Source organism: Halichoeres trimaculatus, unplaced genomic scaffold, assembly GCF_033239565.1.
Source record: "Halichoeres trimaculatus isolate MK-OKI-2021-1 unplaced genomic scaffold, fHalTri1.1 fHalTri1_scaffold_1, whole genome shotgun sequence".
NCBI lineage: Eukaryota > Metazoa > Chordata > Actinopteri > Labriformes > Labridae > Halichoeres > Halichoeres trimaculatus.
The window spans coordinates 18,241,518-18,257,089 of NW_027437179.1; the positions used below are offsets into that span (position 1 = coordinate 18,241,518).

The 15,572-nt window shown below is 40.7% G+C and overlaps 1 protein-coding gene across 8 annotated transcripts in view; it reads left to right on the forward strand.

The window, feature by feature from the left end:
- magi1b (membrane associated guanylate kinase, WW and PDZ domain containing 1b) overlaps positions 1–15,572 on the forward strand; it is a 165,576-nt gene that overhangs the window by 116,171 nt on the left and 33,833 nt on the right. For 6 of the 8 annotated variants that reach the window (XM_074680242.1, XM_074680275.1, XM_074680249.1 and 3 more), the window contains exons 5-12: positions 923–1,148; positions 3,403–3,485; positions 4,267–4,302; positions 7,419–7,476; positions 8,405–8,538; positions 9,931–10,050; positions 13,068–13,253; positions 13,460–14,119. In XM_074680242.1, the coding sequence (XP_074536343.1) occupies positions 923–1,148; positions 3,403–3,485; positions 4,267–4,302; positions 7,419–7,476; positions 8,405–8,538; positions 9,931–10,050; positions 13,068–13,253; positions 13,460–14,119 (1,503 nt within the window). The remainder of the gene's footprint in view (positions 1–922; positions 1,149–3,402; positions 3,486–4,266; positions 4,303–7,418; positions 7,477–8,404; positions 8,539–9,930; positions 10,051–13,067; positions 13,254–13,459; positions 14,120–15,572) is intronic. The other 2 variants (XM_074680298.1, XM_074680266.1) reach the window with 1 other exon arrangement.

The following is a 15,572-nucleotide window of genomic DNA, read 5'->3' on the forward strand; positions in this document are numbered from 1 at the left end:
GGTTTGACTATGTCTGCCTGTAACTATGCAGGCAAAAATGTAAAATAGTGCCATCTGGCTGCAAGAAGCAGAGTGTAGAGGTCTGAGCATCTTTCATCTTTTCCTATTATTTGATAATATTGTTGGTTTTCAATGAGTCATTTGGGTTTTGTGAATCAGAGACTTTTTATTATTTTTGCTAGTTTAACACGTCTTTCATGATGATTGCTGACAACTTTTTTTTTTTACTACCCTCTTCATTGTGATTTTGAATACTCACTTATTGCACTAATTTGTAATATCTATTCCAGTGTGTTAGTATGTCAGTAGACATTTGGAGAGGTTGACTCAGAGCTGAAGCTGTTGCAGCCATGTGTTTTTAAAGAGTGGGACCAAAAGTTGTTTATTTGCCGTCTGTGATTGTGTGAGCTCTGAGGGTGTGAGTGTAGTGTGGGTGTGAAAAGGCAATCGCAGGAAGCAAGGTGATAGCACTTTGGATTTCATGGTTAGTGGTGTGAACTGCCCACTAAGCAATCTGAACTCAGGGATTTTTGTTGAGGCTTTTAGAAGTAGTGAAGGATAAATGGAAATATTTAAATGTGATGCAGCTGGGATTTAAGTCAAGTACTCAGGTGTAAAAGATTTGAACATATCTTCTTAAACTAACTGAAAATCAAAAACACAAAAAAGATTGTTGACCTCTGCATCTGTCTGTAAACTTAGGCAAAAGCAGTTCATTCATAATAATTGGATCTTTAACTAACTTGGCTCCTATGGCTGGGCGTGTGATGCTCCAAAAGTTTTTCCTCCCAACCACAGTGTTTTTCAGATGGTGAAGATCTTTTCAGTAAGAGTATTTTTGTTGTTCTTTAAGTTTGAATGATACAGTTCATGCCTTTGAGTGAAAGTGTTTAACCTCGTCAACATGTTCTTGATTCTTCAGGAGATTCAAGTGAATTAGACGAGATCCATCACTCGGTGCGCCCCTACATCCCCCGCCAGAGTGAACCTCCCTACACTGAGACAACCCCCTCACCACCGGCCACCACGGAGAGCACACAGCAGTCACACCCTCACCTGAGCCATCCTCCCCCGGAGGATCCGCTAGGACCTCTGCCTGACAACTGGGAGATGGCCTACACCGAGAACGGAGAGGTCTACTTTATAGAGTAAGTCATTCAAGATGGATACACTCATAGTGTCACAATGTCAGAGGTTGCTGTTGAGAGGGCAATTGGTGTAATGTTAACCTCACATTATCAGTTCAAAAAAGGGGTTAGTGTTCAGATTCATAAGCATTAAGTGTGGAAACAGAAAAGTGCTTTGACTTTGATAGTTACCTTTCAGGTTAGTAGCTGTAGATCCATGTTTCCACTTTGTATCGTAGGTATCAAAATAACAGAGAATCAACTGAACACAAGCACCAAAAAGAAAATCTTTAATGAAATAAATCAATTAATTAACGCAAACTCAGAACCTTTGAATTATTGTATCAAGACATGAAGCAGAGGCTAACTTTTCAGGTGTAACCTGCACTAAAGATAAGGGCCGTATTTCCTTTTCTGTAGACAGCATTGATTTACTGTCCGATCAACAACAGTAGCAGCTAATCTAGAAGTAAACAATGACTAATGCCTGGACTGTTAGCTATGCTTGATGCAGACACCATGGTCATGAATATAGACCATTTTATATGCCTTCATCTCAACGCTATCGCAACAGCTTCTTTACCTGTCTCAGCCAGTGTTGGGCAGGGGTTACTAGTGACGTGTGAGTGAAATAATGTTAATTTTACTTGTAACGATTAGTGTAACAAGTTACTCTTGAAATTCCTGCAATAATATTACAGTTACGCAAAAAAATAACTTGTTTCCTCTTTACTGTTGATATTAACCCACTAATGATTTAAAATACAGCATCCACAGAATTAATTGCACAGGTTAGCCAAGCAGCAAGGTAGATCGCTTCATGGTTGCCTGATATGTTGTTGCTAATATCTTTTTTTATATATTTATATTATATATTTATATATTTATTTAGGCCAATGGCATTGTGTTCTGAGTTGTTGACATGTATAGCTTAAAAAATGTAGCAGTACACGTTAACACTTAGTGGCTGGAAACATGTCCATTATTTTAGTTTTGTTAAGAAAACAGATGAAAGCAACATTAGTTTTCGCAGATGTAAATTGTGTCCTGATACTAGGTCTCTTTCAGCTTAGATCAACTTTTACTGAATTTCAAAAAAAGTGTCTCTTGTCCTCAGTTGAACCAGATGTGTCTCTCATAAAGCCTTTAACTTTAAGGCGTCCATCAGCTGCAGAAATTACATTCACACAGGAGCCATGTGCAAACTCAAAATCACAGGGATATAGGACGTAATTGCTCATTTTATGAGGTGTAAAGAAAAGTATCATAATGAGTAGTGACATATATTACTGTTGGCGGGAAGTAAAAAGTAAAGTAATATTACCTTTAAAAAGAGTAATGAGTACTGAGTAAGATATTACTTTTTTCAATAACAGGCCTAACACTGGTCTCCACCAAAAATCTTCAGATTATCTTCACATTTAACTAAACTCAGGTGCCCGACGTCAAATCAGAACTCAGATAATTTACGCTTAATTTAAACTCTTTGTACTGGCTCCTTGGATGTTTTTAAGACCGTACACCGACCATGCATCTCCTCTCTCCATCTCCTCCTCTGGCCTTTGGGTTACATTTGAACCAGTGCTCAGAGTGTTCAGGTGTTTATGAGCATTTTAGAACCGGGATGACAGAAAATACTTGGTCAGAGCCTTGAAGCTGTGAAAAGCGCTGCTTGAAGAAATCAGGTCAGCAGACTTTATGCTTGATGACCACTGGATGAAAAGTGAGTCATACTAAACGTGAGTGAAGCTAAATATCGAGTGTTTGGTTCACTTTTGTGACATATACCCTTTGTTTGTTTTGATGTATTAGACTTATAGAGACTTTACCGTACACTCAATAATAACTTCAGTCCTCAACAAATACGGTAACTCTGTAAGTTTCTGTTGTTTCTTCAAGAACACGGTAGGAAAGTCTTTGTCAGCATCTGCTTCCTCCATCTTAAGTCTGCCGACTGAAGTTAAGATCAATAGAAGAGGAGAACTTCCTCTTAAATATTCTCCTCTGCTCTTTGTGCTTCCTTTGGTTCTCTGTTTTGTGAATAAGTGTAGCCAGTGAATTTCAGTTTATTTTTATGTGTAACATAAACAAATGAGAATGAGCTGACCCTAATGTATAGTGACTTGTCACAGGCTTTTCGGGGTCATGCACTGCTTTATCGTACAATTTCTAAACCTGAAATTGTATCAGTATGTTTGGAGGCCAAATCTTACGGCTGCAATTTTAAATATTAAAAACTAATTTGTTCATTTCCCTTGTGTTTCTTTTTGTTTAGCCACAATACAAAAACAACCTCCTGGATAGACCCTCGGTGCCTGGATAAGCCTCAAAAACCCCTGGAAGAATGTGAAGACGATGGTACGTGTCAGATTGGTGGATAAAATTGAGTATTACATCACATATTGTTTGCCATACTGCAGATTTTTGTTAAGATATTTACCAGGTGTTTCTTGCAGTATTATAATAACTAAAATAGCTTTTGAGTTTTGGGCAAAGGTAAGAATGCCATTATGTCCTCGGTTGTTTCCACTCAGATTTGTTAAGATTTTATTAAATTTATGACTTAAAGGAAGAAAACACTTTAAGTTTTTATTTAGTTAAATTCTTGTATCCTGAAAGTGTCAGGTGTTTTAAAAAGTTAGTGGTAATAGTAGTTCTCCCAGGAGCCCTTAGGTGTCATTGTTGAGTCACAGAAAAGTGTGAGCAGCAGTTGGGAGGCACCACTCCGCTGTGCTCTTTCATTTCACTGTTAGGCAGAGCAGTGTGCCCCACAGCTTTACAAATTAACTCATTTGCATTTGCATCATCTAATTCCAGTAATAATTAGATAGCCCACACTTAGGTGTCATGCCTGCTTATAGATCTTTAACACAGATTGCTCCTTTCACAGAAAACACAATGCTTCCACTAATGTTGTGTGATTCTTGCAGTTGCTGATTTCCCTCTGGTGAAATGCCTTAATGCTGAAAATGTTACTTATTAGCTGACCTGAAAGCTAGGAGCTCTGGGCTGAAATTCAGTCATTTGTGGAAAACGTGCCATTGCCAGTTGTAGTTGAGTGACTCACAAATGTGCTATTCTGCTTATTGTTTCTTCTCTTCAACATTCCTGTGCTGCTGCGCTGTCCATCCTGCTGTAGAAGGGGTACACACAGAGGAGCTGGACAATGACCTTGGTAAGATTTTAACTCATCTACTGGACCACGTACTTTAACACAAACCCATTTTTCATCATCCTAACATCACTGACAACATGGGTTTGCTAATATCTGATTCATTTCCACCCTTCAAAACATGTCAGCTGAATTTGAACAGTTGGATAAATGAAGATAATAGAGTCCCAACAGTTAGTAGTGCACATCTACATAATCATAGGCCACCAGTGGCTCATACAGACTCATCTGACAGTTGGCGAGAGTTGACTATAACAATGATTCTAACCATCCAATAATTAGACATAATACCACAATGACAGAACATTGACCTTCACCTTGTCTAACCACATTATTGAGCTGTAATTTTTAACAAACACACATTGTCTTTGCTTTGAGCACCGCTGTGCACACAAGCAATCTGACACTCACTCAAAAGGCACTCATATACCCACAGTCTGTCATCTCCCACATAGGAGATAAATGCAGATCTGAGAAAGTTTGTTGTAATGATGATTTCTTAATGGGGGTCTGTCTGAGCTGGTATACAGCAGGCTTTCTTCTTGACGTCTCTTAGCACCCTAACTAGCCTATCAGACACAGCAGCGTGGCCATTTCTGCAGGATAAACGGTGTCTGGGGACAGTCTGCAGGGACAGTTAACAATGTCAGTGATGGATACAACATAAACAGCCTGACATGAGACAAAATTTCATTTAAAGCAGGTCTAAATTTTGATAAAATATAAATACACACTCCTATCTTGGAATCTTATGGTTGCATTTTTTTCATCATCTGCTTAAGCTGCCTTAATCAATATTTCTATGTGTGCATTTGCTGAAATGAAGTGTTACGTGAAAGAGGTCACCTTGGGAGAGACACTGTTCTACTTTTAGCCTCTTCAAGCTTTTTCTGTTGCGGCAGAAGCGAGCAAGACAGAGACCGAGCATCACAGGTGAAAAGTGGATGATGCTCTGTGAAGAAAACTGTCTACAGGACTTCAGACTTGTTAGCAGCTCACATTGTTAAGCATCTTTAAGAGCTGCCATGTTATAAGTATCAGATCAGACAACTCCCCTGTCTGTGAGACAGCATCCACTGGATGAGCTCGTTCAATAGGTATCGATCAGCACAATCCAATACAAGTGGTCAAAGAAACGCAATTAACTCAGTTCTCTGAGGATGAGCAGACTCAAGTATTTTATGAGCGTAGGCACAAGCATGCACAGATTCTCACACACATACACACACGTTTGTATAAGGACTCTCATTAGGATATGCTTAATAAAGTGGAATCAATCACAGCACTGCATCAAGAGAATAAAATGCAAATAGTTAAACATGACATCAATCGGAGTTGACTCCTGCTTGAATTCACAATATGTTGGTGGAAGGTGTTGCTCGGGAGAAGGTACACAGGGTGACAGAGGAGCACTGCTTGATGACTGACAGATTTCTCTCTGTCTTTGTCATTTCTCCTCACTGAAATACACACAATATTGTGAGGACTGGCAACAAATGTCCTCTCTTTGCTCTTGCACACAAACAAATTCACCACACTCACACACGCACACTCACAGGTGCTCCTCCTGGAGCGAAACTAGTGCAGTGTGAAATCAAGTGGGTGATTAAAATTTTGCGCAAGGCGAGGCGGGACTGCATTCCATTTAACGTTCCAGTTCAAAACATCTGAATGATAATTTACCGTGCCTGCTCCGAGGTTCACCCTGCTGCAGCACTGCCGCTGTAACCTTGCATTCCCTTTCACTCTTTACATTAGCTGCGTTTGGCAAGTGTCGAAGGAATAAGCACAGGAATCATTCTGTTGTTTACAATCAGGAAATTGATGACTCTGAATACAGTTTTTTCCTGTGCCTACCTGGTCAGACAAACTGTAATCTGGAGCAGTGAGAGTCAAATACAGACAATTTAAACATTTCCATCTGGCTCTACTTTTTGCCTCTGCCACTGACTCCACTCTAACAAACGGACCCCCTCATTAGAAAGCAGAGGGAGGCTCTCCAAGCTGGATGATTGTAATTACCGTCTACTTGCACACAGGGTGAGGCTTAATTGGCTGAGGGTAATAATATGTAAAACTAATACATCACAGGAGAGGACTATTGGACAATCTGTGTTTGTAGCCAATTAGAATCCTCTGGCATTATCTATATGGAGGCCAGCCAGCAATCAATGCTTCTGTAATCAAACTATAGAGCTGAATCAGACAGCTCTGTTGAAGATAAGACATCACTCTTTCTGGCAATGAAATGATTACATCAGGGCTTCAACAGTCTGCTGAAGTGGGCCCAGATTTATTTATATTATAACCAGTTACAGTTTTTACTGGCTGCAGAGTAGCCTGTTCATGCATGTTAGCATCACTTTTAGCCACTTACTTTCTAACCTTCTTGACTGGAGTATGTTTTCAGGCTTGTCAAGGTTACAGTGAAGAGTACAAAGAGGGGTTAAGTCAGGTCACACACATAAACAGAGAGAGTAATCCTATAAAAAGAAACACAGACACATGAGCCTCCCACTGATAAAGTTCTCTTTGTCCAGGAACAGGCAGGTGTCCTTTCACTGAAATAGCCATCAACCTGATTGGAAATGTGCAACTTTGTTGTGAAAAGACAACCAATTGTTTTTACTCATATTTCTTGTACACTGGCCAACTCAAGCCTTTCAAATCAAGCATTTTTTGTGCCCTTGATTGAGTTCATGGGTTTAAAAGTCTGGATTATATCTTCCTCCTCCTTCCTCTTACCTTTATTTGCCCTTCCCTTCTCGCCTTCTTCTCCACTCTTCCTGGTCGTCCTGTCTGACCCTTTCACCACCTCTTCCTCCCGCCTTCTTTCATCTCACCATTCATCCATCCATCTCTGCCCGAGGGGGTCTTGCTCTGTTCTAATCTGATGTGTGGAAATGTCAGCAGTGTTAGGGGACAGGGAGGGGGGCCGGCTGGCAGCCTGTGAAGCTGTTGAGTTGCTCATGCCCTGGAGACTGACTGACAGGCAGATACAATGGGGAGGAGAAAGGTCTATGCTGGCTTTACCTCTGATGGCTCAATATACAGCCTCTTGTAACTTCACGACTGCATGTACCTCATTTTCTAACTGCTTCTGTCCCTGTTTTTTGCAGAACTTCCACCAGGATGGGAGAAAATAGATGATCCAGTGTACGGGGTCTACTATGTTGAGTAAGTGACATACAATGTTCAATCAGCTAGGACACTTAAATAATATTGTGCTCATGCTTGCAGAAAGAAGCGCAAATGACAGTCTTGCAATCTTCTTAAACATAATTATAACCGCTCTCACATGTTTTCCTCCTAACAAAAGAAACTCTTGACCTCACTCTAAATAGGAGCCCATCTTGTGTACGTACAGTTCTGCTGAACGACATCACAGCCTGATTTCTTCACAGCTATTTTGGTCTTTTGTGTGCCGGAAAATGTAGGCCATTTTGTTTGTGTCATGATCATTTGGGGGAAACATGCAGCCACTGCGTGTGTTTTGTGTCTGTGTGTGTGCGTGTGTGTGTGTGTTTGTGAGAGCACATGTGTGCTCTTCATCTTGTGTGAAGCCCCTGAGCCTCTGAATGTGTTTCATTGGTTTTTGATGTTGTTCAAAGCTGCACCTGGGGCGCAGGGCTGTGGCACTTCTATTTTTTTTTTCTCTTTGTGTCTGTAATATTTTTACATTATTCACAGTTTCCATCATTTGCTGTATAATGTGGTGCTTTCAGGTGTAATTTCTCTGCTCTGGGAGGTTGACAGGAAACATCTCATGCTGGATGTGTGTGTGTGATGAGAAAATGTTTGTTGTTTCTGCAAATTAAGCCATCATGAAAACATGATTTACTAAATGTGATGTTGTGGCATGATTGTTTGATTCATTAGGGCTCATGTGTGAGTATAAATCAGTTCTTGAATAGCAGCAAACAGAGTATTAATCAACTTTTGTTACCGTGTCCCCTCCCTGTCTTGACCCTACCTCTCTTTCCTATTGCCTTCTCCTCTCCTCTTGTTTCCCACCCTGCTGTGCTTCACGTCCCCACTGATGTTTACCTCCTGCTTCCCACCCATCATCCTACATCTTTTCATCTCCTCCACTTCCACCCAAAAGTCATATCAACAGGAAGACCCAGTATGAGAACCCAGTGTTGGAGGCTAAGAGGCGCAGGCAGCTGGAGCAACAGCAGCCTCAGCAGCCTCAGCCCCAAAGCCAGCAGCCACCCGAAGGTGAGCGCTACATCCGAGGTTCGTTCACAAGCCCCAAATGAGGGCGTCATTTCCTTTCTTTCTATCCATGTCTGTGTGACTGAGCTGTGTATATATACTTGTGTGTGAGAGATTGTTTCTTACTGCTTTTATCTGACTGCTACAGTACTCGATGTCGCTTGCTAAATTATGATTTGCTAATTGCCCTTTCATAAAGGCATAACTATTATTTGCGGCTGTGCCTTGCAGCCTTTTTGAAGTTAATTTCTGTTTTCTTTGTCGCACCCGGATACTTGTTTGTCATAATAACTTGAAAGCTTCTTTTCTCAAGCAAAGACAGGTAAGTTTCTATCAACTGAAATCGATCTACCACAGTCTCTCTGTCCTGATTTGTGCCACATAATAACACTCTGTGCTCCCAGTAATCAGAGTGATGAAGCTCGCACAGCTGCCAAAAAGAAACTAAATGGTCATCTTACGTCACCCCTTACCCTCTTTCTCTTTATACATTCCCAGGACGCCTTGCAGGGAGATTAATCGTAAACGCCGGCTGACCCACATGGGATCTATCCTATCGCGCTCCACCTTCTGCTCATTCAGCAGAAATCATTCGCTGCCACTCAATTACCTGCTGACTTTTCCCTGCGACTGAAGGCTCAATCTCTCTTTGAAAAAAAAAACTCAATACCTTCAAGCAGCGTTTTTAAACATTTTTTTCAACTTCCACATTGATTCTGTCCTGCTGTAGAAAATATTAATGAGGTGTCCAGGCTGATCGGTGGCTTGGTGCCATAACAAGGTGATTAATCAAAGATGGGAGCCATTAGGAACAAATGGGCAGCTTTACTTCACAAAGCTTCTTTTTTATTATTCAATAGGAAGATGTGAAACAAAGTTAATAAGATCATCAAGTTTGAGGAACCTGTTTAACCTGAGTCTCTTTACAGTTTCCTCATAGGGGGATGTGAATTTTTAATTATTCTACATTTCATTCTTTATAGTTGAGTTAACAAGCCCCTTTAACTGTGGCCAGAAGTTTCTTATAGCAGGCAGACAGAAAAGGATAACTTTCTATCCAATCCAACTTTATTTGTTAAGCACTTTAAAAAACAACCATAGTTGAAACAAAGTGCTCACAGGATATATATATAAATGAAATACGAGAAAAAAGAATAGACATAAAACATAAGTAAAATGAATTTTCAAAGACAAGGAACAATTTAAAAGACATGAAACAAGTTAAAATGAAGGATCAGAAGGTTTAAACCTACGTCCTTCCAGCTCCATGGAAAGTCAGATACCTTTTCTGGTAAACACAGCACAGTAGGCCATGCTGTCCCAGAGCTCTTAGCCCCTGTTCCTTCCACAAGTAGGGCAGCTGTGCACCTGTTTAGTCCCGATCTAGAGAACATGTGCCTTTTGCTGTTGCAGAATGGATCGAGGACTCTGCGTTGGCAGGGGCCCCACTGGCCAGCTATGCTGCCAACCACCAAGAGACCTACAGGGACCCTCCGACAGGACCTGCAGTGCCCAACGCAATGGGACAGAAACGTAAGTTCAAATCTTTGTAGAATCTAAGTCTCAAACCACATGAAAATAGGATTACTCATGACTCTCCTGTTTCTAGGTTGTGTTACCCAGAGCGACTCATTATGAGTTATAACGAATTCAGCTCTTTCAGTGTAGTTTGTTTTCCTGGGCCCTTGCCTCAGGCTCTGTTTGAGATTTCATGATGGAGAAGCAGTTGTGAAGTGATGCTTCAAAGCTGCTCTAAATATGAGTTTCCACCATATATTCTTAATAAGTTCAATAAAAAAGAGCTGATATAGTGACTGGGTTTTGGACACTTGTTATTTCTATAATTTCTATTGTCTTGTTTAATTTTCTTGATACAGTAACAGCCTGATTTCACCTATTATTTTATAACACACACCCACAGACACAATGTCTAGCCATTGCCGTGCGTTTCCTGCTTCTTGTTGCCAGCTTCTTTTATGCCAGCCTCCCACCAGCAGCTTGTCTAATTAGCACAGCCATAGCAGAGAATTAACTGCCTCACCCTGTCTCTCCTTCTTACTCTCCCTTGCTGCTTTTTCAGCCGTCTTTTTCCCTTCCCTCATCATCGATCTCTGTTTTTTATGGCCTACATTCGCCATCTCGCTGACTTCTGACTTCTCTCCTGCTGCTTTCTGCTTTGGTTCAATTGTTTGTTCTGTCCATCATTCTGTCTTTAAAGCTTTCCTTTTCTCACTCTATCTCACTCTTTTATTCTTTCCACCCTCTCTGACTTCACTATTCTGTACCTTCTTAGTCCTTGACATTCCTCTTGAGAAAGGCGTCATCTAAAATCTCTTTATCTATCTCCCTACTTTTATGTTTCTTCTGCTTCCTGGTCGGCTCTTACATCTTTTGCTCACCGCCCATCGTCACACATTTGTTACATCTTGGCTTTGCTGAAAAATGCTATTCAAAGACATACCACACACACACTCACACACACACACAAGGACACCAGTCGACTCCTAGGGTAATGCCTTTCTCGTTGAATACATATTTTACGTCTATAGCATCACCTGCTGTGAATCTTCAGGGCAGTAATCAAACATCCCTCTGAGATCCCTCTTCTTCTGAATATGCACTCTCTCCATCACCTTTCCTCTTATCACTTTATTCTTGCTTTCACCTCAGCCAACACCTTGTAATTCATTTGTGTGAAGTGTGTTAAGTTATTTTCATAGCTTAGCTTGCATTATGTCTTTCATCAAACCATTATAGCTCAACCTTTCCCTGGATTCAACAGTTGTTTCTGTGTTTCTCACAGGCTAGTCAGCGAGGACTGTAGATGAAAACCTCACACTGCGGTTTTGATTTAGACTTTTATCTCTTATCTTTCATCTTCAGACATTTAAACCATATAGTCAATGAAATGAACGAGGATGAATGAGCTACTTTTTCTAATGGTTTCCAAGCTTGTATGAAAAGTGTTTCTCTAACAGTTAATCAAAATCTGGTGCTTTTTCTTCTACTTTCAGCTATAACACTCAACACTTTTTTTGAATAAAGTAATGCCTTTGGTTCAGCCACGGATCTTGAATACTGCAATTGCTTGCACACGAATAGAAAAAGAAATTAAAAAGAAACCCAAAAACATATTCTATTTCATATTTCCTTTCCCTGTCTATTTTGGATTGTATTTGAAACAAAGCTCTTCATAAAAAAAATCAGTTTCTCCAAGTTTTTTGTTGGTTAGTTTCATGTGAGACTCTTCTTAACTTTTTCAATTTAGCCTCTTAAGACCCGAGCTTTTGTCTGGTGTGCAATTTTTAATTCACCTTGCTATTTGGGATAATTAAGACCTAATAAGTGTAATAACTAAACTTGGTCTTTGCACAGGAAGTTTAATTATTTGTGTTTTGTGTTCTCTATTAGTTGTTTGTTAGTGGTTTCATTATCCTTAAATACGTTTTTTTTTTTTTTTTACTAAGATAGGTGTAATGTTGTGATTTCACCAGAAGATGTGGGCAGTGTCCCTTAATGTGGCTAATGAGTCAAAGTTTATGAAGTATCATAGGTCTGAGAGGCAGAAATGTAATGTCCACATATGTGGATGCTGGGTCTTTAGAGGTTAAAAAAGAAATAATTAGGGATGCACGATATTATCGGCACAATATCGGCTGATAAAAGCTTAAAAACACGTTTATCGGTATCGGCAGATATGAAATTTTCTGCTGATAGTCACAGCCGATAAGGTGCTATTCAGTTAGGGTTATTATTATTTTCCATCTGAAAAATAAGCTCCTTAAATAAAATGTAGCACTTCATTTATTTGCACTGTGGAGTTCTGTGTCTGTCACCAGGTTGTTACAGTAGCTCTGAAATAATCAAATGCAACTTGGTTATGTTTAAAAATGCATTGTACATTTAAAGTTCATGTGATCTAAAGAAATTATTTTTCTGTATTTCAATACTGAATGTCTTGAGTTTGAAAAAATAATACATTTCTCATTTATGGTAAAATCAAATGTTTTTGTCTTGTTTTATGTGTGTTTCTTAAACAAATAAGACCGTCACAATTAGAGTAACATATAAATTCCAGTACAGGAATAGACTTAGCTTTCTTTACAGTGAAAAAAACAAACAAACTTGTGATTATCGGTATCGGTATCAGTATTGGCCAAAAGGGGTTTCGATATATCGGCATATCGGATATCGGCAAAAATCCAATATCATGCATCCCTAGAAATAATATAACCCAGTGCAGCTGCCAGATTCTTTCTTTAACTTACATTACACTTGATCCTTGAGTGAAGGTAATTTAGGAATTTAGCAATGTTCATATTGTGCCAAGTGATCTAACCACACCCACTGGGTCATTAGTAAACCCGGAGAGGTTTGTTTTGTAAAGTACAACCTTTAAAATCCAGTAATTCAAATCAGCTTCTCTGAAAAAAGTTCAAAGTATCACAGTTAAAACTGTCAGACAACTTATGCTGACATATAAAGGTATTCCTGTTTGTGCCGTTGTATTTCACAAATCACATTTCAATAACCGATGTTTGTCAATGCAGGAGGGAAGCCGTTCTTCACTCGGAACAGATCTGAGCTGAAGGGGACTTTCATCAACACAAAGCTGAAGAAGAGTCGTCGGGGGTTCGGTTTCACGGTGGTGGGAGGTGACGAGCCAGATGAGTTCCTACAAATCAAGAGTCTTGTTCTTGATGGACCTGCAGCTCTCGATGGCAAAATGGAGACGGGTAGGTGATGATACATGTGAAAGTTAATGTGAAAGAAGCAAAGCTTTTTCATGTACTGTTCTCAGTTGGTTTCTGAGCTCTGCTGTGGTTGGAGTAATGCATATAAGTAAAAAGAAAAAAGATAAAATTGCATACAGAAATTAAAAATATTTTGCTTCTGAATGTAACGCATGAAAACTATTGCTTACTTCTGCTCCCTTTCCAAGGTGATGTGATCGTGAGTGTGAATGACACGTGTGTGCTGGGCTACACCCACGCCCAAGTTGTAAAGATCTTCCAGTCCATCCCTATTGGCTCCATGGTGAACTTGGAGCTGTGCCGCGGCTACCCACTGCCCTTTGATCCCGATGATCCCAACACCAGTCTGGTTACTTCTGTGGCAATTCTGGACAACAAAGACCCCATCATTGTAAATGGCCAAGAGGCCCCCAACAGCTACGACTCGCCATCCAGCCATGGCAGTCAGAACAACAACAACGGCACCATCAATGGTGGGGTGCCCCTTAATGGCCTGCCTCGACCCCACAGCCCCTCGGCGGAGGTAGCCTCTGACACCTCCTCACAGCACGGCTACCCCAGCGATGTTGTCACCTTGGCCTCTTCCATCGCAACACAACCGGAGCTCATCACTGTACACATGGAGAAAGGAGACAAAGGCTTCGGTTTCACCATCGCTGACAGTCCAGGAGGTGGAGGGCAGAGAGTGAAGCAGATTGTGGACTACCCACGCTGCCGTGGCCTCAAGGAGGGCGACATCATCGTGGAGGTGAACAAGAGAAACGTGCAAAGCATGTCTCACAACCAGGTGGTCGACCTGCTCAGCAAGTGTCCCAAAGGCAGTGAGGTCACCATGCTTGTGCAGAGAGGTGAGTGCAGTTCGATCCCTCCGCATGTTTTCCAGATGAATGTGTCATTTGTGCGGTAACTGATGAGAGCAGATGGAGATGCAGAGGAAAAAAGGAAACAGGTGTCAAGTTATGTGGCAGTTTCTGATTTATGTGGCCATATGTGAAACAAAACAAGCCTTTCTTATGATGTTGTTGATTAAAAGTTATAAATTTCTGCCTTTAAGGCTGTTCCAGCTCACAGAGCTTTTTTATTGACACACACAAATTATTTATTCATGTAAATAGGAGTTTGGAGAAAAAGAGTGATTGCAAAGAAGGCAAGATAGAGGGATAATTATAGAACGGAGAAGGGGCCATAGAGAAAGTAGAAAAAGAGAGTGAGGTGTTTGTGCTGAGAGGTACTGGCAGATGGAACATTACAGCTGTATGAAATGAAAAACAGGAAGAGACAAGGAAAGGTAAAATGAAGAGTAGGAGGACTTATTAAAAGAAGGGTAAACATTGGGGAGACACTGAGGTATAGTTTCAGGCCAGCGAGACTGTGTACTCTTCCTTTTTATGAAGTCTGTCTCTCATATTCAGCTCTTATTCTTATTCTTATCTTATGCCTCTGTTTTCTTCTGCTGTGTTTGTTGGTTGACAGCATGTCTAGTTTATTTTAGGCCTTTATTGCCCTCCTATGTCAGAGCTTCAAAGGTTCCACCAGTGCTGCTGGCTTGCATTTCAGCCACCCACCTGGCTATCTGTCTCTGTAAGAGCTGATGTCTGTGACATTTTCTACTATTAACTTACATTTTCAGAGCCATTCGTTCAATGTCAGTGCAGTGAAAGCGAGTGCACCAACATCTAAATACTGCTATTCATCACATACTACCCAGCTTTGGTCATAATTGAGGATTAAAAATCAATGTTGCACTCACACAGTAGCACTAAATGGAGACAAAGAAACTATGAATTGAGGATAAAACTGAAGTGATTGAAAGTCTGTTTCCCCCAAATCCCCCTCAGACCTCCAGAGCTCTAAAGCACTGTGTGATACAAGTAATTGGACTATTTTCTTTGTCAGTCTATCCATAGCTTTGCTTTGGGGGCTATCAATTCAAGTAACTAAAAGGTTTTTGTGTGTGATTTTTCTCACATGTTGTTCATCTCCTCTGTTGGGTTAAGTACTCTGAACTGTCAAGGGAAATTGGACGGATGAATGGCGGCCAAGTTGCTTTGTGTCCCCTCATTGAGTCTCTGTCCTCTGTCTTTCTCTCTTTCTGTTTATCTACATGTGTGATTCTGTCTCATTGTGTGCCTCCATCTCTTTGTACATGTTGTCGCACTCTCTCTCGCTGTCTCGCATCTTGACACACACGCACACACACTCTCCAAACACACACTGATCAAACCGCTCTGCTCCTACTTGCCGGCGTTTGCTAATGAGTAGCATTCCTTCATCCTGCTAGTGTACACATGCAAACAAAGT